Source organism: Grammomys surdaster, unplaced genomic scaffold (assembly GCF_004785775.1).
Source record: "Grammomys surdaster isolate TR1022 unplaced genomic scaffold, NIH_TR_1.0 125669, whole genome shotgun sequence".
Taxonomy (NCBI): domain Eukaryota; kingdom Metazoa; phylum Chordata; class Mammalia; order Rodentia; family Muridae; genus Grammomys; species Grammomys surdaster.
Genome location: NW_021620506.1, coordinates 635000 through 662438, shown reverse-complemented (window position 1 = coordinate 662438; position 27439 = coordinate 635000). Strand labels below are relative to the sequence as shown.

Below are 27439 nucleotides of genomic sequence, written 5' to 3'. Positions count from 1 at the left end.
AGAGAGAGAGAGAGAGAGAGAGAGAGAGAGAGAGAGAGAGAGAGAGATATTTTTAATGAATCTATCTAATATGTCCTGCAGCTTATTTGTCTCATGAGGCCCACTGAAAATGTAACTGTTATTGTTAGCCTCAAACTGTGTCTGTGCTCCCAGCCCAAAATATTTGGAGGGACCTTGCTAGTCAAACCAGGAACCCTGTAACGACAGAACTAGTCTGACGCACTGCGGGTGAGAGTGACAGGCATTTTGGCTTTTTAATGGCTCCATCAATAAGATGAGAAATCTTTGTAGTGTTTTAGTATCTTTTATCTGGAGAGGAAAAGGTGACGAAAACAACTACTAGAGTTTTTGGTCTCTAACATGAAAAAGTTTTCCCCACTAGGCTGTTAGTGTATTGCTTGTGGGCTGTTTCCCCAGTCAGGGACCAATGGTTGCAAAACTGTTTGTTTTCATTAAATAAAGACATAAATGTCAACCCTTGGGAGTGGGAGGAAGGGGTACTGAGGAGATGGTCCTGAGAAGCTAGCTGGGCAGGCCATCTCCCCAGAGCAGCAAGAGGGAGCAGTCCCATGAACTCAGCATCCCGTTCTAAGCCCGCAGAGCCTGGCAGCCTGGTGGAAACATGGATGTGGGTGGAGTCAGTGGAGTGAAAAAGCCCCCTAGGCAGAGAAGGAGCAAGGGCTGCCACCCTTACGTACTCACCTTTGGAATTGATAATAATTTATTTCTCTTTCTTTTTATACATTTTTTTCTTTTACAAATAAATGTCAAACTTACTTTGCAAATTAATTTAGACTTAAAAGATTTTTTGTGACATTTCTCATTATATACTATATACCCAGGCTGCCCTCGATCTGGCAAACTTCCTGCTTCCTCCTCTCAAGTGTTGGGATTAGAGGTGTGTACCACCATTACTGCTTATATTACAATTTGGTGGTCTAATTTTTTAACCTAATTAATATTTCTGCATTAGTACCATCTAGCTCATCAAATGTCTTCCAAATGTTATACACTACAAGTAACCCGCTGTTAGCCTTACAAAGAATCAAACCAGAATATTCCATGTCACTGGGGGCTTCCTCTCACAGGACAATGTTCCCATGGGTTTGGGCCATGCAGGCTTGGGTTGAGTGTCTAGTGTCCTGGTCAACTGTGAGACAACTTCCTGCCGGTGTCTCTGCATAGCCTGAGGACTGCAAATTCTGATGTTCTTGGAACCAGATGTCTTTTTCCTTTAGGATAAAATTCTGGGTCTTTTTAAATAAGGAGTCATTGTTACAGAGGACATCGAAATGGCTGCTTTTATACTAGCCAGAGAGGTGTATTGGTTCTTTGGTCTTTAGGAAAATATTTATTACTTATTTATGTATTGTCTATGTGGATGTCTATGCACAGAGATGCCATTACCCATGAAAGCCAGAAGGTGTTGACTCCCTGGAGTTCTAGGCATCCATGGGTGCTGAGAACCAAACTCCCATCAGCTGAAAGACGAGACATTGCTTTTAACCACAGACCACACTTCTCTAGCCGGAAGCTTTGCTTTCTGAGACAAGGTTTCTCATAGCCTAGACTGGCCTCAAAATCCCTATGTAGCTGAGGCTGGTCTTAAACTTCTAATCTTTCTGCCTCTACTTCCAAGTGCTGTGATTGTAGCTGCATGCTGCCATGTCTGGCTCTGGCAGGGTAATTTAAATCCCGAGCCTACAGACGGGCTTTGAGGGCAGTGACTCCTAAAATCGTGCATGCCCCTACATGTGCAGGTGGGTTTTCCCACGATGCTGTGTTTCTAGTAGCTTCTCCCTGGGATCTATGACCCTGGTCTGGGATGGCTCTCTGCCCTGTTGGTGGGGTGAGCTTCTCCTCTGACTAGACACCACACAGGGCTGGGACAACCCTTCTCTTCCCACAGTCTAGCACCATTATCGATGACCACTCCCTGTACAGGGAGGGTGGGAAGGGCAAGGTTAGTACAAGCTTTCCTGTCCTAAGTAACCCAGCCCTGCCCCTGTCCTGTCAGAACTTCCCAGTGTCCTTCAGTGTATGCAGGGTACAATGTAGGACCCTTGTGAGGAATGGTCTCTGTGACTCCATGGCACAGATGGGAACAAATGGCTAATACATACACTTTATGATGCCCTTACATTCCAGGCAACAGGAATATGTGTTGTCTGCTTCTTTCATAGAGCAGGTCTGAGCAGGGCTGGGTAAATAATGTTTCCTCCCCTTCTAACATGTCTTGCCTTGTCTCATTGACAGTATTGCTAAGCCTGTGAAGTACGACAAAGAGAAGTGTTCCAAACAATTCCATCCAGAGAACTGCACCTATAGTGTGGTGGAACGGACGACCCCAGGAAAGACCTGTCAAGTCAAGAGCTGGACAATGTAAATGTGCTTCTTGTGGGCCCAAAAGTGGAGCTACACTTGTACCATGTATAAGTTAAATTTACCAATTATATGCTTGAAAGGAGGTGACCTATAATCCCAGCACTCAGAAGGCAGAGGCAGGATGTCTCCAAAAACTCAAATAAATAAATAAATAAATAAACAAATAAATAAGTTTGCCAATCATATTTGTATTAACTTAATGCATGTTATACAACCAAACGAATCAACCCAACAATACCAGGTACCAGTTACAGCATCTTCCCTGTGCTCCCATGGGCTTCCTGCCCGTGTGCTTTTCTATGGGGCCCATGTCCGCCTCCAGCACTTCTGCTACGTCAGGCTCTTCTGCCTGCATTCTGTTTCTGGTGTACACTGGGAAAAAGCATGTGTGTTCATGATGAAACCAGACTTCTTCTCTGTCCCTGGTCCTCTCATTTATCCTTCCTTCCATTTACTTAGGTACCCCTTCTTTATGGAGTCCTCACCCACCTTGTGTTTGCATAAGGTTAGAACAGGTTAGAGACACCTGAGAAGGGGCTCTCTGGACCTCACAAGGTCTGACAGGGAACTCAGAGGCCAGACTTCTGTGGGTAGGACTAGGGTCAGTTATGTGTGGCATACAGATCACCTAAAATACACTGACTTGAAATTGTAACATTAATTCTGACATTTATTTACTCAATATTTTTTAAAAAAAATATAGCATGTTTTTTTCCCCTAAGTTATAAAGTTCATCAGCCTTGTCTTTGTTGTTGTTGTTGTTGTCTTGTTTTTTCGAGACAGGGTTTCTCTGTATAGCTCTGGCTGTCCTGGAACTCACTCTGTAGACCAGGCTGGCCTCGAACTCAGAAATCTGCCTGCCTCTGCCTCCCAAGTGCTGGGATTAAAGGTGTGCAGCACCACCGCCCGGCATCAGCCTTGTCTTAATTACTGTTTTATTGCCATGAAGGGACTCTATGACCATGGCAACTCTTATAAAAGGAAGTGTTTAGTTGGGCTTCTTTACAGTTTCAGAGGCTTAGTCCATTATCATCACGGCTGGCAGAAGTAGCTCAGAGCACTACATCCAGATCCGTAGGCAATGGGAAGAAAGAGTAAGCCTCTGGGCCTGGCTTGGTCTTCTGAAGCCTCAAAGCCAACCCCCAGTGACATACTTCCTCCTCAAAAGCCACATCGACACCAACAAGAGGGACATTCTTATTCAAACCACCACAGACCCCAAAAGAAAAAGATTTTATTTATTTATTTGCATGACTTTTTGCCTTTGTATATACACTTGTACCATGTGCATGCCTGGTGCCCTTGGAGGTCAGAGGCTTTGGAACCAGGGGTTATGGGATGGTTGTGAGCCATCATGTAGGTGCTGGGAACCAAAACTGGGTCCTCTGCAAGAACAGTAAGTGCTTTTAACTGCAGAGCCATCTCTCATGTCCCCTCATAAGGAAACTTATTAAATAACATTAACACTCCGCTCCGTCTTCTCTCCAGCCTGCTATGCAGCCATTTTCTTGTCTGTCCTTGAGAATTTGACCATCCTACTAACCAGGGTAGAGTTCGGTAGGAGACATGGTAGCTAATATTCTACAGCACTGCAGGACTATACTGAGAATAATCATCTGATATCTCTGCCTCCCTTTTCTCTCAAACTCTCAGTAGTGGAGGCTGGCCTTGAACACCCATCCTCCATCTTCCTCCTCCCAATGCTAGGATTGCAGCCGGGTGACACCACACCCAGATTAACTATTTCAAAAATAATTAGTTGAGAGGATTTTCTATATTATCAATACAGAGAAATAATAAATATATCAATTACCCACATCTAGTCCTCACAGATTGTTTAAACGCATTGAAAGTTAACACTGTACCTCATAGATATGTACAGTTAGTGTGGGTCAATTCAAAATGTTTTTGAAAAACAGGATTTCCCTTGATTTGAATAGACATGTAATATATGGCCTTCTGTGTCTTCTGACATGTATTCTTGCATATGAAAGTTATAGTTAGCCGGGCGTTGGTGGCTCACGCCTTTAATCCCAGCACTTGGGAGGCAGAGGCAGGCGGATTTCTGAGTTCGAGAGTTCGAGGCTAGCCTGGTCTACAGAGTGAGTTCCAGGACAGCCAGGACTACACAGAGAAACCCTGACTCGAAAAAACAAAAAAGAAAGAAAGAAAGTTGAAGTTAAATAAAATCTACTTTCTGAGAGCATTTAGTGTGAGAGGCTCATCGTGCATATTTCTCTAGAGCATCTTCAAAATATTTAATTGACTTAGTGACAGGCATGAAAACGATCCAGATTAAGGGCAGGGAGGATTATTAGTGCCTCCACGTTGAGCCCTAAAGAGGCTTTGCGCAGGCGCGGAAGGAAATCTCGCGAAACTGTCAGAACACTAACGAGAGGCGTGGTAGAGAGGCCGTAGTATCGCGAGAACTCTGTCTCCAGGGTCCGGATCCTTCCGCGGCCAGGTGTCTGGGTCGGTCCAAGGTCCGCTCGGGTCACCGGAAGAAGCGCTGCCAGCTGGTAAGGACGACAGAGGCCGGCGGGCGCGCTTCCTCTTCTGCCCTTCGCCCCTCTTCGCTCCGGCCCGTGGCCTGTCCTGCTCTCCATTCTTCCGGACTGTCAGGGTCCGTGGCCACCTTCCCACATGCCCGCTCGCGGGGCCCAATCGCCTTTCCCTTCCCCAGGTCCCGTCTGCAGTGAACTCCTTTCCAGTCCCCTTGTCGTGCCAGGCCAGAACTCCTCTCCCTCCCCTTGTCCCGAGGCTACCACCTTTTCCTTCATGCCCAAGCGCTGGCCTGTCTCCTCTCCTCTGCCCTGTCGACATGCACCGTTCCTGGGCCACAATTGCAGCCTGAATGCTTCTCTTCCATCTCTTTCCCTACATTGCCCCGACTGTCCTCTGGGTTTTCAACGGTGACAGCCTTGTTTCTCTGGCCCTTGTCTGGGTCTCTAGTCCCAGTGGGCCTGTTTTCCGTTACTGATCCAGTGCATATTTGCCCCTATTCCTAATGGTTTGGGAAGGTGGAATGTTTTTTGGAGGCCGACTATGTCTTGAACACCGTGTTACTTAACATCCCGTTTCCTTCTCCCATAAGTCCCCGAAAATCGTTTGATCCCTCCCTTCTGCTGATGAGAAGAGACAGCTTGCAGGATCATTGATTCGTTGCTCGGGCGTACATTTATAAAATCTGTATGCACAGGGTATTGAGGCTATAGTAATGTAAAGAAATGGACATGCTCCTGGCTCTGATGTAACTTAACCCTTGGGGTGGAACCAGTACAGTCTTAAGTGCTACAGGCTGGAACTTGGGAGGATGGCTCAAGAGTGATCAGTCAGGGGCTGGAGTTATTTGACCCTCAGTGCACACAGTTCTCCTGCTTGTGTTGTTGAGTAGGTAAGGCTTGGCACTCTGGCGTCCTTTGGGAAAGACTTTGCTTTCCACCCACTTGGTAATTTGGAATATGGTCATAGGGCTTTTGAGTTACTTGCCTGGGTGTGTATGGGACAGGAAAGTCTGTTGGTTCTCCGCTAGGATCCCACTGTGACATTTCGTACATCAGAACCTTGGAAAGGATTTTACCCTGTGTAACACACAGAAGGAGATTAATTTGTACTGCTCAGCAGGTCACTTGATTTGCTCTGTGGATTTTTTTTTTGTTTTTTTGTTAAAAAGAGTGTCAGAGCCGGGCGGTGGTGGCGCATGCCTTTAATCCCAGCACTTGGGAGGCAGAGGCAGGCGGATCTCTGAGTTGGAGAGTTCGAGGCTAGCCTGGTCTACAGAGTGAGTTCCAGGACAGCCAGGGCTACACAGACAAACCCTGTCTCGAAAACAACAACAAAAACATAAAAAAAAAAAAGTGTCAGATAGATACCCTTACAAGCCTCGTGAGCCACCTAATGTAGGTCCTAAGAACTGACCTCTGACCCCTTGCTAACCACTGGGCCATGTCTCCAGCCAGGTTTGTTTAGTTTGCTTGTTTGAGACAGGCTGTAGGAATCCTGGTGGCTTTACTGGGTTTACATACGTGCGTGCCACCACACCCAGGTGATTTGCTGTTTGGAAGATTTACTAGCCTGCAGGATTGTTCTGATAAGTGAGGTAATGTGTAGCTTCTGGCACTGCTACCAGTCCTTGAATTTAGTTCTTTTTTTTTTTTAACTCCTCCCTTGGGTTGTTGTCTTTGAGTCTTTCAGAAGATAACTTAGATATTTAAAGTTTCCTGGTTGGAGTTTGATGATGACGTACACCTCTGTCTCTACAGTTACAGTATTCTTTTGAGGAAATATTTTCTTTTTTTTTGGTTTTTCGAGACAGGGTTTCTCAGCCTGGGCTGTCCTGGAACTCACTCTGTAGACCAGGCTGGCCTCGAACTCAGAAATCCGCCTGCCTCTGCCTCCCAAGTGCTGGGACTAAAGGCGTGCACCACCACCGCCCGGCTGAGGAAATATTTTCAAAAGTGGAAAATCATCAGAGCTACAGATGAGCTAAGATGTCTCTGAAAGCATCTTGTATCTAGTTGTAGAAGTATGTGAGGCTTAACCCCCATGTCCAGTTTATCAAGCCAGTGCAGATCGCTTGTGTCTCAGGGATCTGTAGATGGGTCTTATAAACCCTGGGTTATTCTAGTACACACCCCTTTTGTACTTGAGAATCTCTCAGCTAGCTTTCTGGTGCTTTGCCCATACAGTGTTAACACACCGGTTAGTACTTACAGCAACTCACTGAGCCTGTTAAGCACTCTTTCTTTACCTGTGCCTCTTATTTCAGAAATCTGTTGTCCGTGAACCAGTGGCACAGAATTTCTGCTAGATGGCAGATTCACCATTGTATCCTCAGGGACAACAACACTGTGCTGTAAATACTTGAATGACTACATAAACCTTAAATGGCCCCTTCAAAATACGTGGTGCAGCTGAGGGGTTTAGACTTAACGCTACATCTTAGCCAAAAGGCTAAGAGGCAACCAGACTCAGACTTTTTGGCTTGGAAGCCTGTGACTGTAGGTATCCCATGTAACCCTGTCAAACCTATAATAGCTGCTAAGATGAGCACTTTTGCTTTGGGTGTGTCACCAGTAGTACTCTGTTTCTATGCTTGTCTCTTAGAGGAGCCGACGTTTGTCCTCAGCTTGCCTTCTGTGGTTGTTAAATCTAACATTTCAGATATCATTGTAAGCTTATCGTCTGTGTACCCCAGATCCTAGCATGTCATACAGACTCCCTGAATTAGATAGATTCATAGGCAAGTGAGCTAAATAATTATTGTTGTAGGTACTCTATTTTTGGCTAGCATGAACAACTCATCAGGTGCTCATGACTGTCTTCCTCCAGGTTGGCTTTGCTTGGCTTGATTGTGTGGTAGAATCAACATGTTTTTTGGGGGACTAGCCCTACAGACTGAGCAGTTTTGGTTTAGTGTTGAGTAAGTTAAATGGGCTTTGCTTGTTTGTCAGTAAGTAAAGCACAGTCTTTTAATACATGGACAATTACAGCTTCCAAAATAATTTGTCAGGTATGTTTTGAGTTTTATTTTAGCTGTATTGCTAGTCCCTTAGGCTTTAGAGAGGAATTTCTGTGGTACTAACTGCAAAATCTGAGGGGAAATGTTGAGTTGGCTGTAAATACAGTGCACATTTTAACCAACAAGCCCATTGTTATTTTGATTTTGTGGAACTAAGATTTTTGGGTCTGGCAGTTTTAAAAACTGCCTTTCTCAGCACTCATGCTGGGACTATGATTTCTGTGGAGACACCCTCACTAGTTCTGTTTGAAAACAAGGAATTAAGTTAATCTGGGTGTTGTTGGCCAGGGTTCTGGGAGTCCAGAAGGTATACTAAGAAGCAAAATACTGAATTCAAGACGAGCTTGAACTACATAAAACTGTCAGAAACTAAGGGCTAGGGTGTAGCTTAGTTACAGTGTTGTCTAGCATATACAAAGTTCAGCACTGTACCCCCAATATTGGGAGAAAAATGTGTTAGAAACATTGTCCTCTTCTAAATTACTTTCCTAGGTTAATACTACAGGTATTAATGGGACAACATCAAGTTTATAACACAAAGATTTATTATTGCAGCTGCTCTGAATTTGATCATTAACACATTATTTATTTATCCATTAATGAAAGATGTATTTAAACCGCTGGTTAGTTCAAGAACAAGCATCGGTACAAGTGCTGTGGGTACCTTTCTTATTTAGGCCAACTCTGTCTCACATACACCATGTGGAAAGGGTTGTTAATGCCAAGGTACAGATGATACCAAGCTGTGTGTACAGTGCTGTGTATTCAAAGCTGAGAGAGCCCTCAGGGTAAGAAAGCAGGCCTAACAAGAGAGGCATGTATTAAAGCATAGATTCTCAACCTTTGGGTCTCGACCCCCTCTGAGGTGTTAATGACCCTTTTGTAAGGATCACTTGAGAGCATCAGAAAACAGATATTTACATTATGATTCCTAACAGTAGCAAAGTTACAGTTAAGAAATAGCAACAGAAATAACTTTATGGTAGGCGGTCACCACAACATGAAGGAACTATATTCAAGGATGGCAGCATTAGAGAGGTTGAGAACCGCTGTGTTAGAGGGTTCCTACCGAGAAACCTGTATATATGTCAGTAGGCACAAGAGGGCAGCATGACAGTTCTATTGGTTGGTAATATTGAAGAATGGTGTATTTGACCAGGAAAGGCTTTCTATTGCTTGTGACTGACAAAGCAGATGGCTAGAAGGAACTAACATAGCATGTTGGCAGAAAGAACTTGGAGAACCAAGTTGGACAAGACAGAATGGGTGGAAAGAGGGACTTCTTAGTTTACTAAAATGGAAACATCAAGAATCACAGCAGTCCCACACTCAGACTAGCTGTGCTCCTTTTCCTTTGGACAGGGTCTTGGTGTGTATAGGCTTGCTTTGAACTCATTATTAACCCAGGATGGCAAGGATGAGTCTCCTTCTGTAGCCTGCTGGGATTACCTTGCTTAACATCAGATATACCTTATTTAATAGACTAAGAACCAGCCACTGACATGAAGTACAGATAACTGTATGTTTTTCATTCATCTAGTCTTTGTATCTTCACCAAATGTGCTGTCCAAACAGGATATCTGGAACTAGCTGTTTTCTTTCTTTTGTAATGAATGTTTGAATTGGGATCTCAAACTGCGTTTCAGGATAAAGGAGTTGATGCTGTGTCTGGGATGTTTGAGTCTTCTCTCAAATGGTTTTGCTTTACTCTTAATGTCCTCACAGTCACTTTATATGCATAGAAAGTAGAAAATAGTGTCTGATGTGGCTCATACCAGTAACTGTAACTACCCCCAGTGTCCTAAGTCAGTTTACATGCCCTTCCCTCCACTCTGTAAGGCTGGATCCTGGCCACACCTCAGGAAAGAATGTTCTAACTAGTTTGAGTGAAGCAAAGTTAATGAGTTTATTAAGTAGAGATAAGAGATGTCCACCCTTCTGTTCTGGCAGTAGACATCAAAGACATAGGTAAAGGCTTCTTCAGAGGTTTGCACGTACATGTCTTTACCATGAGTTGTGATTTACAACGAAGTTTAAAGATTAAGCAAAGTTTAAAAGTTGAGTAAAGTTCAAACATTAAAAAAAATAAAAGCTGGTTTAAAGAATTAGTGTTTGTAAGTGAAACTGTGGTGGTTCTATGAGGTTTGTTGTTGGGGACTAGGGATGAGAAGAGTTAATACAGTTCTACTCCAGGTCAGGACATGCTGGCCTCAAACAAGCATAGGGCTTTTGTTAATTTGTATTCTTTGAAGTGTGTCAGGAGTCCTGGAACAACCTTGAGTTCTTCTGTGTCTATGCTTCCCTTTAACTCTTGATCCTATTTCCTCTTAACTGTTGAGATTACAGGTTTGAGCACCACCGCTGACGCAGTTCGTTGTTTCTGATAATCTTTTCTGAAATGCCTCTAGGACAACAAACTCCTTCTCTGTAGGCAGTTTTCTGTTTTATTATGTATGTTGAAGTTTCTTTATTCTCAGACAGGAAATGTAAAGTAGATCCTAGGGTGAGGGGAATGTTTCTCTTTCTGTGTCCTGGCTCCCCCCCTACCACCTTTGTATGTGCCAGTCTCTGCTCTCTGGAACCCCAGGCACTTGCCGGAGACCAGCCTTAACAACACGGCAAGAAGTTTTCTGTCTTGTCCCCCCCCCCCCCCCCATCCTAGGGTTTCACTGTGCAGCTCCAGCAGTCCTGGAACTAGCGCTCTAGACCAGGTTGGGCTTTAAAACTCACAGAGCTTGCCTCTGCCTGCCAGCCAGCCAGTAAAAGCTTTTTGTTTGTTTGTTTGTGTGTTTTTTTTTTTCGTTTTTTGGTTTTTCGAGACAGGGTTTCTCTGTGTAGCCCTGGCTGTCCTGGAACTCACTCTGTAGACCAGGCTGGCCTCGAACTCAGAAATCCGCCTGCCTCTGCCTCCCAAGTGCAGGGATCAAAGGCGTGCGCCACCACCGCCCGGCTAGTAAAAGCTTTTTTCTAAGCGCAAAAAATTAGAAATCTAACGAAATCAAAATAGCTCTGGAGAGAACCCCAGCCGGAAGCTGGACCGTTATCGCGGTCAGTCTGCGGGCCCCGCTTGGGCCGAGCTTGTTCTCTGTAGTTAGTGACTTGTGCTGAGACCTCTGGACGGCGGCTGGGCCCTGGGGAGGGGCCGCTGAAGGTCTAGCGCCCACGGAGGCCCAGTGGTGGGCGGAGTAGCAGGTGTGTTTGCGGAGGGGGAGGGGAAGCGTGACGCGCGCAAGGCGGGCGTGACCTGACCCGGCGGCTGACTGGCCGGTAGGGTATAAAGGCCGTCGAGCGTGTGCACGCAGCAGTTTTCGTCGCGGGGCCAGGGTACCTGGTAAGTGTGCAGCCTGGGTTAGGAGACTGCGCATGCGTGCGTTAAGCCCTGAGAGACCAATTTCACCAGCCGCTCCTAGAAAGGGCAACGGGAACCCTAGAAAGCTGTTTGAGTCACTGGTACTCTAGCTTAATTTTACCGTTAGTTTTTTAGTTTTTGAAACAGAAAAACTTTACTTTTGTAAAGTTTTGTTTTGTCATTGGGTGGCAGAATTTTGCAGCCGTTTTTTTTCAGTTACTGCTTAGAGTTTATGTGCTGGGTCTAGTAGCTACTTGTGAAAGCAAACTAGAGCGCTGCGGAGGGTAAAGAATTTGAACTGGACCCAACTTAGGATCTTGTTTCTCTTTGAGATAATGTGCTGTGATTAAAAATCCCTCTTTCACCAAGAGAAGAAACAGCAAGTGAAGTCAAGTAATGGCTCAAGGTAAAATTGCAAAATACCATTTACTGTTGCTAAATTGATAGCTTTTTCACTCCAAGTTTGTACAAACTGTCTCATGTAGGTTGTCTCTTCAAACATAACTCAGTTGACAGTATTTTAAGATATATATGTGTGTGTCCTGTTGTTCTCTTATGGCCTCTTGACTTCATTGACTCAACTGCTAGGAAAATCAGTAGAAAGTGGAGGGCATTTTTTGGAGGCAGAGAGAAAACTGACACAGAATGAGAGCTGGAGGCTAGCATTAAGAGATTATTTATTCTAGCCAGGGGAAGTGGCACCTGCTTTTAATTTTTTATTCCAGCACTCCAGAAGCAGAGGCAGACTTGGTCTACTTGGTGAGTCCTTGCATTAAATTAAAAAAAAAAAGATAATCTATTTTAAAACCTATTTCAGTCAACAGCTAAAGCCTGGAGTGGTTATGATTACATACACGTGCTGGAACCAAAGGTTCTCTTCTTCCATCCTTCCAGCTTGACACTGGTACTTGGTAGTATTTTGATTATTCTGAGCCTATTGTGACAGTGCTGCTTGTTTTTGTAGTTGCAGTCCAAGGGAGATGGTTCTGGAACACAGCTTATAATTTATCAAGGACTATAAAATGTATTGAGACTCTTTGTGGAAATTAATAATAGAACCTTAAAAACATTAATCTGAAACTCTGATTTTGGCAAACATAATTTATGGGTTATAATACCCCTGAGAACCCTCGTTCTAAATTCAAAGCTCACCCCTTGTGGTTGTGACCCTTTAAAAGGACCATTTAGGGCTGGTGAGCTGGTTCAGCATGAGAGCACTAGGTTGGTTCCCAGCACTCATGTGGCTCAACCACCTGTAACTCCAGTTTCTGGGATCCTTGCTTTTTGGCCTCTTAAGGTAGAAGGTGCACTCATTGTGCATGTAGTCTATGCAAACACCACCTGTGCTGACCTCCAGGCTCATTGTTGCATGCGCGTGCACACACACACACTGTATGTATGTATGTATGTATGTATGTATGTATATGTCTTTTATACTATGTAGTCCTTTGGCTTCATGCATGAAATGTAGGTCCTGTATTAAAATAGCAGAGGCTTTATTTAATATTATTGTTGAGAGTTGAACTCAGGGCCTCGAGCATGCTAAACACTTTTCTATGCCCCCAGTAAGCTTTTCCATCTTTTAGTTTGTGGTTAGTGTGAATCATGAGAATTACAGCTTTTTGGAAATCTTATGGTTAAAGCATATGATATCAAGTTATCTTTAGTTTGTGGTTTGTTGCTCAATACTGGCTCAAAGGTCTTTGGACTTAATCACTAGATATGTGTGCTGCATGTAGATACTGCCCCCCTCAACTTGGAATTTTTTGGGGAGCGGGGTTTTGATGCTTGAGCATTGGGTATATTTCTTTCACATTTCCCCAGTACTGTACAGAGTTGTGGCATGAGCCTGGAGCCTGCAATCCAAGGTGTGTGTGTGTGGGGGGGCTGAGATAGGATCAGGAATGTTAACAAGATGACTTCCTTTCTGAAAGATAGTGCCCATTTTAAGTGAAAAAAGTGGGTAACAATATAGTAAAAATCAATTTTATAGCTTCTCATTGCTGACAGGAGAAAATCAACTAGGGTTTTTTTATTTTGTTGAGAGAGTCTCATCTTGTAGCCCAGGATGTTTTAGAATTCACTCTGTAACTCAGACTGGACTTGAACTCTATGCAGTTTTGCCTTAGCCTCCTGAGTGCTGACATCTGCCATGAGCCACTATTTGTTTTGTCTGTGTCCACTCCTGGGAACATGTTTGTAATTGGATTTCAAGGATTACTGTTAAGGATCTAGTGATACAGTCTGCTCTACTTATATTCGAGTGTTTCTGGCTTATCTAGAATTGTAGGGGGTTTCACATTGTAAAGCAGAATTTTAATTAAAAATTTCATGGTGTCAGGCATTTTAGCATTCCACACACGTGAGGACGTGCGATGTTTGACACAGGTGAAGACAGTTGAGAAAATAGTTACATAGGCCGTGCATGGCTAACTTGAGGGCAGTGTGGAACAATCTGTGGTAATGGGTGACACTTGGCATTCCAAACCTTCCAATATTACTGTGTTGGCAGAATGTTTTCAAAGATCCTACAGTGTGAGCCCAGTATGCTTGAAGCCCACTTATAATATGAGATGGAAACAAATTAATATAGCTGCTGTTTCCAGGATTAGGAAAAATTCCACAGGGGCTTCTGACAAATGGAATTGAGGAAGCCCTTTCTTCTGTAGTTCATTGTGGGTAAACATACTGAGGTAACAGAATTAGCAAGTGGGAAGTTAGAAAATTTACTGAACTTTGAGTATTTGGCAGGAACTCAGAAGTTCCTCCATCTGTGAGTCCTTGCTGAAGGGGATAAGAAAGCCTGTTGAGCTTTATCTTTCTACTAGTTTCTTTCTTTCCTTCCTTAAAAAAAACCTATTTCATGTGTATGGGTGTTTTGTCTGCATTTATGTTTCCATACCACTTTCATGGCTGGTGTCTGAGGACCCTCTGAGACTGTACCTACAGATAGTTGTGAGCCACCGTGTAGATGCTAGAAAACTGTCTTCTGGAAGAGCAGCCAGTACATTTAACTGCCTAGCCACCTCTCCCTAGTTTATTTCCAAGGGTGAGAATTCAGTATTGCTTCTGTCCAGCTTTCAGCCTGATATAAAACCTGCCTTGGGGATGCTGTCAAGGCTGAGACCAAAAAATGCTGCTTTGCCTCAAATGGGCAGCCAGCCATTGTGATTCCATTCATTGAGCTGGGTGCTGCTGCAGAGACCAAAGCAGGCTTCTTTGAAGTTATTGCCTTCAGGAATTTTAGGAAGTTTGTTAAGACAGTCCCCTCCTTGAAGCTATTCTGAAGTCTGATTCGATTAGACAGGTCTCCAGATGTTGGAGAGTTGTAATCATATCCTCCCAGAGCTGCTTATCTAGGCCAAACAGCCTTCCTGTTTAGAGATGTTCCCCCCTCCACCCTCCATGGTTTTTAGGCCTCCTTCCCTTTTTCTAAATGTCTCCATAGCATGTTACTCAGAAAAATTTTCAGCCTAATAATCAAAGGACCAAGTAGCCTTGTGACAAATGCATTCAAATAACACATGAATAAAAATTTCCCAGTATCCAGTACAGAAGTACCAAGTCAGAATTTGCCTTAAACAACTGTCTCCATCTTTTCTTTCTTTCTTTTTATTAATTCTTTTCTAGCTGTCCTTACCTTTCAATGCAAACAAGTTATTTTTGCTTTATTAGGTTTAAAGCTACATAGAAATAGTTTTGGAATCTGTTTTTGTCACAGATCTATGTTGTTTTTAACATCTGCCTTTTATGTTTTTAATCCCAGTAATTAAACAAGCTAACAAACAAACCACTACACACAGGCCTGGTGACCTTTTTTGGGCTATGACTATGACTAGCTTTACTTATTGTGTAGCTGAAGATGGGTAATCAGATGACCTTTAATTTTTAATCTTCCTCCCACTGTCTTAGGAGTGCAAGGGTTCCAGGCATGCAGCTTCATGCCTGGTTTCTGTAGTGCTGATGATTGAACCATGGCCTTCATGCATGCTTGGCGTCCTGTGTTTATACCTTAATTCTAAATCTGTCCAAGACATTGTCCTTTCTGTGAACTTTGTCTAGTTCACTTCATCACTTTCTGACACTTTTCTTTTTGTTCATCTCATTCTATCACATGCTTCTGTTTCCACTTGTGCTTTTCTCTCACTTCTGTTAGAGAACTCAGGGTACTTACTCACACGAAATTCTTTTTTAGAAATCTTTTCTATCTTTTTTTTTTTTTCTCTGTGTAGCCCTGGCTGTCCTGGAACTCACTCTGTAGACCAGGCTGGCCTCGAACTCAGAAATCTGCCTGCCTCTGCCTCCCAAGTGCTGGGATCAAAGGCGTGCACCACCACTGCCCGGCAATCTTTTCTATCTTAATTACATGGAATTGTTTTGTTAGATATAGTTTACCAGCTATATAATATTGTCTGTTAAAAAAGTTTTTGTTTGTGCTGGGCAGTGATGGCGCACGCCTTTGATCCCAGCACTTGGGAGGCAGAGGCAGGCAGATTTCTGAGTTCGAGAGTTTGAGGTCAGCCTGGTCTACAGAGTAAGTTCCAGGACAGCCAGGGCTATACAGAGAAACCCTGTCTCAAAAAACCAAAAAAAAAAAAAAAAAAAAAAAGGTATTTTTGTGTGTCTGTCCCGTTGATATGTGGGTACCCATGGAGGCCAAAAAGGGATGTTAGCTCTCCTGGAGTTGTGAACTGCCGAGGAGGGTGCTGAGACCTGAACTCCATCCTCTTTCTCTCAGAGGATGGAAGGGACACTCTTACCTACTGAGCATTCTTTAAGCTCCTGTGGTAACATTTTAACCTCCCTGCCTTAGAATCCAACTCTGAGCAGTGTTTAACTAAAGCGCTATCAAATTACTGTCAGCAGATGGTTTCCAAAGTAATCAAGGCTTCTCCCATACACCTTACAGATATAAGTTTACAGATATAAGTGCCTTATGACTAGTGTGCTAGCAAAGACATTTTCATTCTTTTAAAAATATCTTTATAAACTTTACTGTAAAATACTTGCAAATATCCAAAATTACACACCAAAATTAACCAGACTCAAAGTCTGTATTATTTTTAGTGAACAGTTTTAAATAGTAATTCTGAAAGCAATGTAGTTTTACATTGGATTTTATACTTTCACTATCAAATACATTTTTATATACTTTATCACCATACAAGCAAAACCCATGACAGAATCAGAGCCAGAACAATTAGCTTTACATCTTTTGTATTATATCTCATCCATTTTTATTGTCATTATTATTTTGCAATGATAGGATAAAACCCAGGCTGTTATCACATGTGGTAAGAGAGTTACGTCTACACTGAGCCACATCTGTAGTCCCGAAACTTATCAATGATTAGTAGTTTTGTTTTAGTTTTGTTGTTTTTGATACAAGGTCTCAAAACCAGTGCTATGTAGTCCTGCTTGCCATGATCTCCTCCCCCACCTAGTGCTGGGATTACTCCCTGGAAGTATCAAACATGGGTATTCTGACATTTTCACTAGCATGAGTCCTGCTAATTCAGGACCACTAGTGTATTTTTCTCAGATATATATGTTCACATAAATAAAATAATCAGAATTCCCTCCCTCTCTACCTCTGTCTTTTTGTTTTTTGGTTTTTTTTGTTGTTGTTTTTTTTGTTTTTTGTTTTTTGAGACAGGGTTTCTCTGTGTAGCCCTGGCTGTCCTAGAACTCACTCTGTAGACCAGGCTGGCCTTGAACTCAGAAATCCGCATGCCTCTGCCTCCCAAATGCTGTGATTAAAGGCATGCGCCACCACTGCCTGGCACCCTCTGTCTTTTCTTTTGCTTTTTTGAGACAGGGTTTCTTGAACCTTGGCTGTCCTGCCACTCTCTCTGTAGACCAGGTTGGCCTCAAACTCATTGAGATCTGTCTGCCTCTGCCTCCCAAGTGCTAGGATTAAAGGTGTTCCTCCTTTCCACCTAAAGTTTTCTAGCAGAAATAGGTTGTTGAGGAAGGAAGGCAATATGTATTAAGAATACATGTGTTGGAATCACCAAAGTTGTTAGTAATAAGAGCTGATTGGAGAAACCTTTGGGCCATGATTGAAAGATGGCTTGGGGATGTAATTATGGTGCTATTTGGATTTCTTTCTTTCTTTTAAAGGAACAGTGGGCAGAATGAACACATCCCTGGAACAGAGTGGCTGCTACAGTAATAGAGAAACACTTTTGAGGTGCAGTGATGCAAGGAGGGAGCTGGAGCTTGCTATTGGTGGAGTACTCCGGGCTGAACAGCAAATTAAAGATAATTTACGAGAGGTATGCTGTGTGCTTTTTTCTTCCTTGGTCTGGCTGTAGCACAAGGCTGGTTAGAGCACAGCAAAGGCCTTGTCAGTGCCACCCAGAAAGTTTGGTCCCATATCCTGAATAGTCTTAGCCCTAATCCTCTGCCTGGTGTGTTGGAGTTTTTGATATCACAGGGAAATAAGTTCTGCTGGAAGAATCTGAGAAGCAAATTGTAGAATGCCATTTAGCACGTGGTTTTAATTATTCCTTTGTGTTGTTCTTGTACCCAGTCATACAAAGTAACAGAATAGGCAGCATTCTGCCTAGCTGCATTTATTTATTTATTTATTTATTTATTTAAAATCGTAATTCATTCACACAGGGGTTATAAACACAGAAAGGCAGGACGTGGGGAAGGGGATGACACTGGAGTGTGGGTGTTCAGGGGGGAATACAGATATCTTTCAGAACAGGGTATTGGCTGGGTGAAGGTTCAGGGGACAGATCACTATGACTCTGCCTATGATTCACTGTCCTTATCTAAGTTGGTATTAACTGCCAAGGCTACCTATTTACAAGGTCTATGACTACTCAGGCTGGTAAATTTCCACAAAAGCTGCCTGTTTACAATAGCTTATAGCCATCTGTTTCAGTGTTTATCCACAGAGACCCAAGACTTGGTGTTAGTATACATGTATGACAGGCCTATTGCTGATTTTAGGCCTATGGCTGATTTTAGGCCTTCAGTGTATAAGCAGGGCTGCCCCTAACGTCTCTTCCCTTCTCTATGTATAGAAGGGCTGTGGCGAATCTAATCTTGCGAAGGCAGGGATAGAGGCCTGACCTCCAGTAATTGAAGGGGACCTTGTAGTGGCTCCGGTCCCCCCCTGTCGTTGTCCAGTGAGGCATGAAGGCCATACCCGTCTCGATGTCTTTTTCCTGGAGAGGGGATACTTTTGACATCAACCCCTATGCAGTCAGGCTTGTTATTTATTTATTTATTTATTTAGGCAGGGTCTCTACATAGTTCTGATTGGAACTCTCAGAGATTTACCTGCCTCTGCTTCCCTGGGTGCTGGAATTAATTAAAGGCATGTTGTGCCACAGTGCTCAGGGTAAAACATGCCACTTCATTATGTGCCCACTTAATTTAACTTACCGCTAACATGATGTTAAGTGTAGACCACTTAACATCTAAATTACTGTCACTCTGCATGTCAGAATGGGGTTTCTCTTGCGTAGCCCTGGCTGTCCTAGCTGTCCTGGCTGGTCTACTTGCTCTGTAGACCAGGCTGACCTCTAACTTACAGAGATCAGCCTGCCTGTCTCTCTAATACCAGGATTAAAGGTGTGTACCACCAAGTTTATCAATGATAAATTTGTAAGATTATATTTTAAAGTTACAAGGAAAGCTGAGGGGAATTAGTATCCCTGGCATATCTTTTTCTTTTGATTGCTGATACCCCAGATAAGCCTGATCCTCTCAGGAGGAGGAGTGAAGGAGTTTAGAAGTTAGGTATGCTTTTTGGCTTGGATTTTTTTAAACTAGGACTTAATAGGACTTCATGGGATCACTGAAATTGTAGGCAGATTTTTGAGTATATGTTGAAAAGGGGAGACGCTTCATAGTGGTCAGTGAATAATAAAGGATTTCTGACCCTCAAAAGTTAAAGAACATGATCATTTTATGGGAATTGTCATTCTTTGGTTTATAACACTAGTTTATGCTACCATGCATTTCCTAGGTAAAAGCTCAGATTCACAGCTGCATAAGTCGCCACCTGGAATGCCTTCGGAGCCGTGAGGTGTGGCTCAATGAACAGGTAGATCTCATCTATCAGCTTAAAGAGGAGACACTGCAGCAGCAAGCTCAGCAGCTGTACTGGGTAAGGTGACTGTGTTTGAGTATGCTCTCTAGATTCCAGTGAATGTTTTTTTTCCTCTGCCTTGTATTATTATGTCAGATAAAAAAGTTCAATCTAAAATGTTTATTAGTTTGGATATTCCTGGTACTTTTAATATCTTTGTGGCTAGATGTTTGCGTTTTTCTTGTAGCTAATGGGCCAATTCAATTGTCTTATTCATCAACTGGAATATACCCAGAACAAAGATCTTGCCAATCAAGTCTCTCTGTGCTTGGAGAGGTAAAGACCTTTTACTTGTTTTGACTCTGGTCTATACTAGTAGGTATCAAAGCAAGTCATTTGTAGCTTATTGTATGTGTTGGATTTAACTCAACTTTGTATTCTTGTGTAAAACCATCCTACATTTATATTTAATGTTACACTTGCTGACACTGATATTCCTTGAAAAATACCTACATTTTATCATTTTGGTAGACTGGGCAGTTTGGCCCTCAAGCCTGAAGATTCAACTGTCCTACTCTTTGAAGCAGATACATCTGCTCTGCGCCAGACCATCACCACATTTGGATCCCTCAAGACCATTGTAAGTAATGTTAATTTTAGCTATTTCTTAGAGCACTTTTCAAGTCTTTGACCTCATGGATGGTGGCTTGCTAGAGGCAGTGACCTTTAGAAACGTACAAGAATTTAGAGAGACTGTCAGCAGTTAGGAGATTGTTGCTGACTGAGAATACTTAGATCTCATCTTCTGTCTTCAAAAATATTATGACACATTTAAACATAAATGTTAAAGATTTGGACAGTCTCATGAGTCTTGTTTAAATCGAGATACTGCTAAGTATAGGGAAGATAGCTTACGATGACATAGACAACTCAAACCTTATAGGCCATTGGATTTACAGTGAATAAATAGTACTTTAGTGAAAATAGAATGCTTTGTTTAATTATTTTGAAATTTAGGATTATGCTATCACTTTTTTTTTTTGGTAGTAAATAACACAGTACAAATAACACAATTCTATTCTTCTTATAGCAAATTCCTGAGCATTTGATGGCTCATACTAGCTCTTCAAGTATTGGACCTTTCCTAGAGAAAAGAGGGTATATCCAGATGCCAGAGCAGGTAAACTGCAGTTTTGTTTCTGTTATTGAGTCATTATATGAATTCTTTTGTGTGTTGATAACTACTTTTTTTATGTTTTTTTTTGTTGTTGTTTTTTGTTTTTTGTTTTGTTTTTTGAGACAGGGTTTCTCTGTGTAGCCCTGGCTGTCCTGGAACTCACTCTGTAGACCAGGCTGGCCTCAAACTCAGAAATCCACCTGCCTCTGGCTCCCAAGTACTGAGATCAAAGGCGTGCGCCACCACTGCCCAGGTACTTTTTTCATTTGTGAAGAGCACCCACTTGATTGCCTCTCTCAAAGCACTGAATGTGAAATAGAATTTAGTTTTATAAATTTTTAAGTTTTATAGATTGAGAAAAATAATCACTTTGTTGGAAATTATTAACCTTGTAACTGACCTTGTCCTTGCTTGGGGATTCTCTAATTTAGAGATATGTTTGTAAAAGCAAGTTAATAAACAATTGAAGCCATCCAAGTTGAGAACTCTAGCACTCAGACTGTCTACCTCAATCTGATTTAGTAGTTACATAGCCCAAACTGTCTTCAACGTGGAAAGCTCCTGCCTTGGCCTCCCAGAGTGCTAGACTATAGGTGTGCACTACCACACCTGGTCTTGTTTTGTAACTGTGAAAATTGGGACTGGTAAGATGATGGCTCAGGGTTTAGTAAAGGCTTAACCTTGCAGGTTACCTGAGTTCAATCTGTGGAACCTATAAAGGGAAGAGGAGACCCAAATCCACAAAAGTTGACCTTTGACCTCTTTACACATGCCACAGCATGTGTGCCCTCTCACACAATAAATTTTAAAAATTACATTTGTGTTTATGTATGATGGGATGCACATACCACATTGCATGTGTGGAGGTCAGAGGACCATGTAGATCCAGTGGATTAAATTCAGGTCCATCATGCTTGGTGGGAGGTGCCCTCACCACTAATCCATCTCACCAGCCCAGTGAGAAAAATTTTTTAAATTGAGTTTGGGGAAGGCATGTGACTTCTTTAAGGTTAGTGGTAACACTAGGTTAGAGCGCTTGGGTTTCTGTTTCTGATAAGTTTTCTCTTGCATTTGATACTGCCTTGTTATGAAACTGTTTCTTTTTCTTTTTTTTCCATGGCTTCAAGAAGTCAGCATCCAGTGGCACAGCTGTCTCTCTCAGTGAGTGGCTTCTTGTAAGCAAACCTGCCATTGGTCCTCAGGCTCCTTATGTACCCAGTACCAACCCACAGGACTGGCTCATCCCAAAACAGATGTCGGAGAGTAGTCAGGTATGTGGCTGCCTTTATTATTTAAGTAGATTGGGTTAACAGTAATTTGTGGTTTTTAGCATATATATTTAGAAATTTTTAATTATAATAGTGAAATTACTTCACTATAGGTAGAAAGTTTAGGAAAAAATCTTGCAACATACAAGTCCATAATCCTAAGTGAAATGATGACATCAAGATATTTTTGTTGGGATCTGATGCCCTCTTCTGGTGTGTCTAAAGACAGTGACAATGCATTAACATACATGAAATAAATAAATCAATTTTAAAAGAGTCACTCAAGCTTTGTATACATGGCTAAAAAAAAATCATTAAAAAATATTTTTGTTGCCGGGCAGTGGTGGCGCACACCTTTAATCCCAGCATTTGGGAGGCAGAGGCAGGCGGATTTCTGAGTTCGAGAGTTTGAGGCCAGCCTGGTCTACAGAGTGAGTTCCAGACAGCCAGGGCTACACAGAGAAACCCTGTCTCAAAAAACCAAAAAAAAAAAAAAAAAAAGCCAAAAAAAAAAATTTTGTTTACAGCATTTTTCTGTACATGCGTATAATTAAAAATCATTTGTGCCAGGTGGTGGTGGCACACACCTTTAATCCCAAGCACTTGGGAGGCAGAGGCAGGTATGAGTTCAGGGCCAGCCTGGTCTACAGAGCAAGTTCCAAGACAGCCAGGGCTACACAGAGAATCTCAAAGCAAAACGAAATAATCATTCTGTATTCCATTTTGGCAAGTGTATAATGTTTGATTACATACAATTCGATTGGCTGAAACTTAAGATACTGTTCCCTAAACATTTAGGAGCTGTTAGTTCTTGGGAGTAAATTCCTATAAATTGAATTCCTAGGTTACTATTTTGCCTATCTACCCTATTGACTTTTTCATACATTGTGCCAGTTTGGCTTTCTAGGAAGTTAGCAGTTGGTTGATAATAAGTGGAGTATTCACCACTGTCTTTTTTTATATGCTGTGAAGAGAAACCAGGTCCAAAGCAACTTATAAAAGAAAACATTTAAGTGGATACTTGCTTAAAGTTTCAGAGGGTGAGTTTATGACTCATCATGGCAGGGAGTGCAGCAGCAGGCAGGCATAGTGTTGGGGCTGTAGTTGAGAGTTCACATTATCTGCAAGTTGGAGGTAGAGAGAGACAGACAAGACACTGGACCTGGCACGGGCTTTTGAAATCTCAAAGCACATACCCAGTGATATATCTCTTCCAACACCACAGGTCCTAGTTCTTTCTAAACAGCCTACCACCTGGAAACCAAACATTCAAATATATGATCCTGTGTGGCCATTTTCACTCAAACTGCTAACTACCAAACCTCTCCAATAGTGGTAGTTGTTTTCAAGTTTATTTCTTTGATTTTCAGAGTATCAATTTTGCTTTTGAAGCAGCTGAGTATTTTTGTTTGTTAGACTTTGTTTCTGTCCTATCATACAGACATTATACCAAGAATAGTAGTTTCATCTTATGAAATCTAATACAATGCTCCAAATACTTTTAGTTTCAATTTCATACTTTGAAAAGATTAAGACTTTTTTTTTTTTTTTTTTTGGGTTTTTTTGAGACAGGGTTTCTCTGTGTAGCCCTGGCTGTCCTGGAACTCACTCTGTAGACCAGGCTGGCCTCGAACTCAGAAATCCGCCTGCCTCTGCCTCTCAAGTGCAGGGATCAAAGGTGTGCGCCACCACCGCCCGGCAAGATTAAGACTTTAATTTAAAAGTTTTAGTATTTTTATTTTTTCAGGAAAATTAAACATTAATTTTGGGTACTTCTTTTTATAGACTTCTGCCAGAGGCCGTAGTTTCTTCAGCGATGCTTTGGGCAATCTGAAGGGCTTAGAAAACTGGCTCCTTAACAGTCATCAACAAGAAATTCCTGGAAAACCAAGTTCCTCAAACTGCACCAGCCATTGCAGCACCAGTTCTTTCTCCACTGAAGCTGAAAAGGCTGCAGATGTCGAGCTTCTTGATCATGATGAGCTGGACCTGTCTGATTGGTTGGTGACTCCTCAAGAACCCTGTGAATTGGAGAAGCCTGTAAACGGCAGCTGTGAAGGCAGTGACAAGTTTAAACTCTTATTTCAGGTGTTCAGAGAGCCCTACAATGTGAGTGATTGGCTTGTCAAGCCTGACTCCTGTACCAACTGTCAGGGTAACCAGCCAAGAGGTGTGGAGATTGAGAACCTGGGCAATTTGAAGTGCCTGAATGACCACTTGGAGGCCAGAAAATCACTGTCGGTCCCCAGCGTAACCACTGAGGGCTGGCTTGTCCAGAACCATCAGGACACATGTAAAGTAGAGGAAGTATGCAAAGCCAATGAGCCCTGCACCAGCTTTGCCGAGTGTGTGTGTGATGACAACTGTGAGAAGGAAGCGATGTATAAATGGCTTCTGAAGAAGGAAGGAAAGGACAAGAATGGAATGCCCATGGAACCCAAATCTGAGCCTGAGAAACACAGAGAGGTCCTGAGTCTGTGGCTCTGCCCTTCTGTCAGAAAGGAGCTAACAGAACAAGCTAAGGCATCTAAGGCTATGGCTCCTGCTAGAATTGCTGATTCCTTTCAAGCCATAAGGAATAGTTCCTTGTCAGAGTGGCTTATTGGGCCTACATGCAAAGGAGCCCCCAAGGAAGTGCCTAGTATGGAGGAGAGAGCTGGCAAAGAAATGCTTAAAAGCTCCATGACCACTTCCTGGTGTCCTTTTAACACTGCTGACTGGGTCTTACCAGGAAAGAAAGTGGGAAACCACAGCCAGTCCTCCTCTGGAGAAGATAAGTGGCTACTTCGAAAGAAGGCACAGGTGAGCACAGACCAAATCCTGCCCATTTCATTACTGCTAAATTTGGCTGAGGTAGTAATTTTCCCAAGTCACAATAACTTACAACTCGATGCATTTTTTTGTGAATTTCCCTGGTTCTTAGCATTCATGCTGTAGTAAAGAAGAAAGTCCAACCTGTTTTGTTGCAACAGTTGCTACTTTTGTTCTTGAAAAAATTAATACTTACACTGTTCTTTACCTTTTGATTGGGAGTTTAGTCCCATGCCTCCCAGTAGTCATCTTTTTATCTTCTTGCAGGAAGTATTTCTTAATTCACCCCTACAAGAAGAACGTAACTTTCGCCCAGACTGTTATGGCCTCCCAGCAGTTTGTGATCTCTTTGCCTGTATGCAGCTTAAAGTTGATAAAGACAAATGGCTGTACAGAACTCCTCTACAGGTAGGTACCTGTGTCAGTGTTGTTACCATAGTGGCTTATAGATGTTTTCTTCTTACCAACTTATGTTAATATTCCTGTTAATTTTTACATGAATAGAAGTCTCTTAAATTTAATTGTGTGTTAGCAAAATAAAATGCCTGATATCTGAGTTCAATCCCTAGAACCCATTAAAACTCATTCCACAGAATTATCCTTTGCCCTCCAGAACTATACCATACATAGCACATATGCCCCCATGTGTATCATATAATAAACGAAAAATAACACTTGAACTTTATCATACTTTGCAATCTGTTAACTGCCCATAATTTTTTTATCCCTTCATGGTTTGTGGTAGCTTAAGACCTGAGTCTATTTCACAGTGGGAAGAATTTTGCTGTCAGCAGTGAACTGAAATTTCTATGGGTTTTTCTTTACAGATGTGAAGGAATGGACTAGTAGAACTGAGCAACTTTCCTGCAGATTATCGCACATCCCTGAGCTGAGTGATTGCAACTTGCCAAACCATTGTGCATTCCAGGCCTGACTAGTCAGCTTAGTTCCTCTCCTGCTTAGTTTGAACTAGTAAACAGAAATCATAAACATTAAGTCTGTGAAAGAGGCTTGAAGTGAAGGTGATTCATTCTTATGGAAGCAGTAACTTGATTGACTCCCATACTAGAAACCACATCTTGGTACACAGGCCTTTACCAGCTTCTATAGCAAACACTAGTTTTAAAAGTGAAATATTTCTATATCAAGTGTGTTAATGTGTTCAAGTTAGTAAAGTTCTCTAACATTTGTCTTTTGGCTGTTTCTCTTGTTACAGGCTTCTAGTGATTTGAATTTTTTTTTCTGTTCAGTTGATTATATAGGCTATTTCACACATAATTAACCTTGCTAATACACTATATTTTCCCCTACTAAATGTCTATTAGTTACATTGTATTGCAAATTTTGATACTCATCAGATATTGTCATTTCTAACATTTCTCATTTGAAAGAAATTAAGCTACTACAGTTTGTTGCCTTTCTTTCTTTCCAAGTATTCAGTGAGCTCTTTGAAAAGGACTCTTAGCATTTCCAGACCACTCTTAGGGCAGTCAGAGTCCTTAAAGTCCTAAAAACCTTGGCTTTAACTAAAGAGCTCTAGGCTAAACTAAAGCAGAAATGTAAAATGTGTTAGGAATGTAGTACCTGAACCACACTCATCATCCTAAGGATTTATTGGTGCATCCTGCGTAAATGGAAGCTGAGCTTGACACCTGGTGCTCTTAACTAGGGATAAAGTCAATGTCCTGTCACTTCAAGCACAGCATCCTGAACCTCCAGAAGTACAGTGCAGTGACATCTTGATTAACAGGCTGTGCTCAACACTTGTGCCTTGGAGTGTTTCATTGAAACTTCACAGAATTGACATCCTTGAGTCTGTAGGAGATAACTTAGCTGCTTTCTATGCTTTCGACTATTAGGCTATTGGAAGTACTTTTGGGAAAATTTTATGGTCCCATAGTGACATTACCATGCAGCTTTACTAAAGCTCCAAATCACAGCTGAAAAGAGCCTCCTATTTTCTTATGTCCCCCGCAGATGCCACTGAGTATTATAAAGTTGGTAGGTAAAAGCAGTCTAACGAGCCTTTCCAACATTTTAGGTTGCAGGGAACTTTGTAGTCTCTTTTTTGAGGTCTAACACACTGTATTCACATTATTAAAACAAAATTTTAAGCACTATTGCTAATGATATATAAAACTTTCTTTTGCATTGTTAAGTTTTATATCTCCATTAAAAGCATAATGGTCACATCACAGTTGTTTGTGTTATCTATAAAGCTCAGAATGTAACGTTTGGTTGGGGTGCAATAAACAATATAAATATACAAAGAGTATATAGTTCATTAATCTTATCTCCAGCCTTTCCCTAAAAAACTACATATATATTAAAAACACACATCTCGGTGTGATCTGGCCACTTTTTAGTATATTCAAAACTGTCCCAGATACAATAGAAGAGCTGCTTAATATTTATCACGTTATGCACCCACCCACACAGTGTACCTTTGTGTTTATCACTTTCTTCCTTGAGTTTTTCTAGGCTTAGAAAAAGGCCGGTCTTAACTATTCCCTCCCAGAGTTACCATACAGAATGAAGGTCAACTGGTGTACAGAGTGTGCTGTTCTAGGATACTCTTCTTAATGATTAACTTGAAACACGTTGAGGAAAGTCTTAGGTTATACTACCAGTAGCCCTTCATTTCACACTGCATCACTTCATACTCAAGTCGATCCGTGTGTGTGTGTGTGTGTGTGTGTATCCGTCCGTCCGTGTCCTTGTCAAGTTGACAATGGTATTCTCAAGCATTCTTCACCTTATCTAGTGGAAGCAGTCTCTGACTTGAACCTAGAGCTTGCTCCACGGGTTCTATCTCTGCCTGCTGAGCACTGGGATTGTAGGTGGGCTGTCACACTTGTTGGGCATGTATGTAGGT

The 27439-nt window shown here is 42.1% G+C and overlaps 2 protein-coding genes across 5 annotated transcripts in view; both read left to right on the top strand.

Moving 5' to 3' along the window:
* Msmb (microseminoprotein beta) overlaps positions 1–2386 on the top strand; it is a 16924-nt gene extending 14538 nt beyond the window's left edge. The window contains exon 5 of the mRNA XM_028787550.1: positions 2257–2386. Within this exon, the coding sequence (XP_028643383.1) occupies positions 2257–2386 (130 nt within the window). The remainder of the gene's footprint in view (positions 1–2256) is intronic.
* A 2394-nt stretch (positions 2387–4780) lies between these two features.
* On the top strand, positions 4781–26761 carry Ncoa4 (nuclear receptor coactivator 4). Of its 4 annotated transcripts, none has more exons than XM_028787478.1 (10): positions 4781–4904; positions 17379–17533; positions 19246–19386; positions 19556–19644; positions 19840–19948; positions 20399–20488; positions 21613–21756; positions 23539–24555; positions 24832–24972; positions 25392–26761. In XM_028787478.1, exons 2-10 carry the CDS (start codon positions 17393–17395, stop codon positions 25395–25397), a joined length of 1878 nt encoding a protein of 625 aa, XP_028643311.1. In that variant the 5' UTR covers positions 4781–4904; positions 17379–17392; the 3' UTR covers positions 25398–26761. The 4 variants fall into 4 exon arrangements, with proteins under 4 accessions (XP_028643311.1, XP_028643312.1, XP_028643309.1 ...); XM_028787479.1 differs by lacking the exon at positions 4781–4904 and adding an exon at positions 11194–11237; XM_028787476.1 differs by lacking the exon at positions 4781–4904 and adding an exon at positions 11581–11661.
* Positions 26762–27439: the final 678 nt, after the last annotated feature.

Bases quoted from the DNA above. Each gene is read 5' to 3' on its own strand.
- Ncoa4 (XM_028787476.1), top strand. The intron at 19,387-19,555 runs GTAAGGTGACTG...TTTTTCTTGTAG, and splicing joins AAGCTCAGCAGCTGTACTGG to CTAATGGGCCAATTCAATTG. The intron at 24,556-24,831 runs GTGAGCACAGAC...ATCTTCTTGCAG, and splicing joins TACTTCGAAAGAAGGCACAG to GAAGTATTTCTTAATTCACC.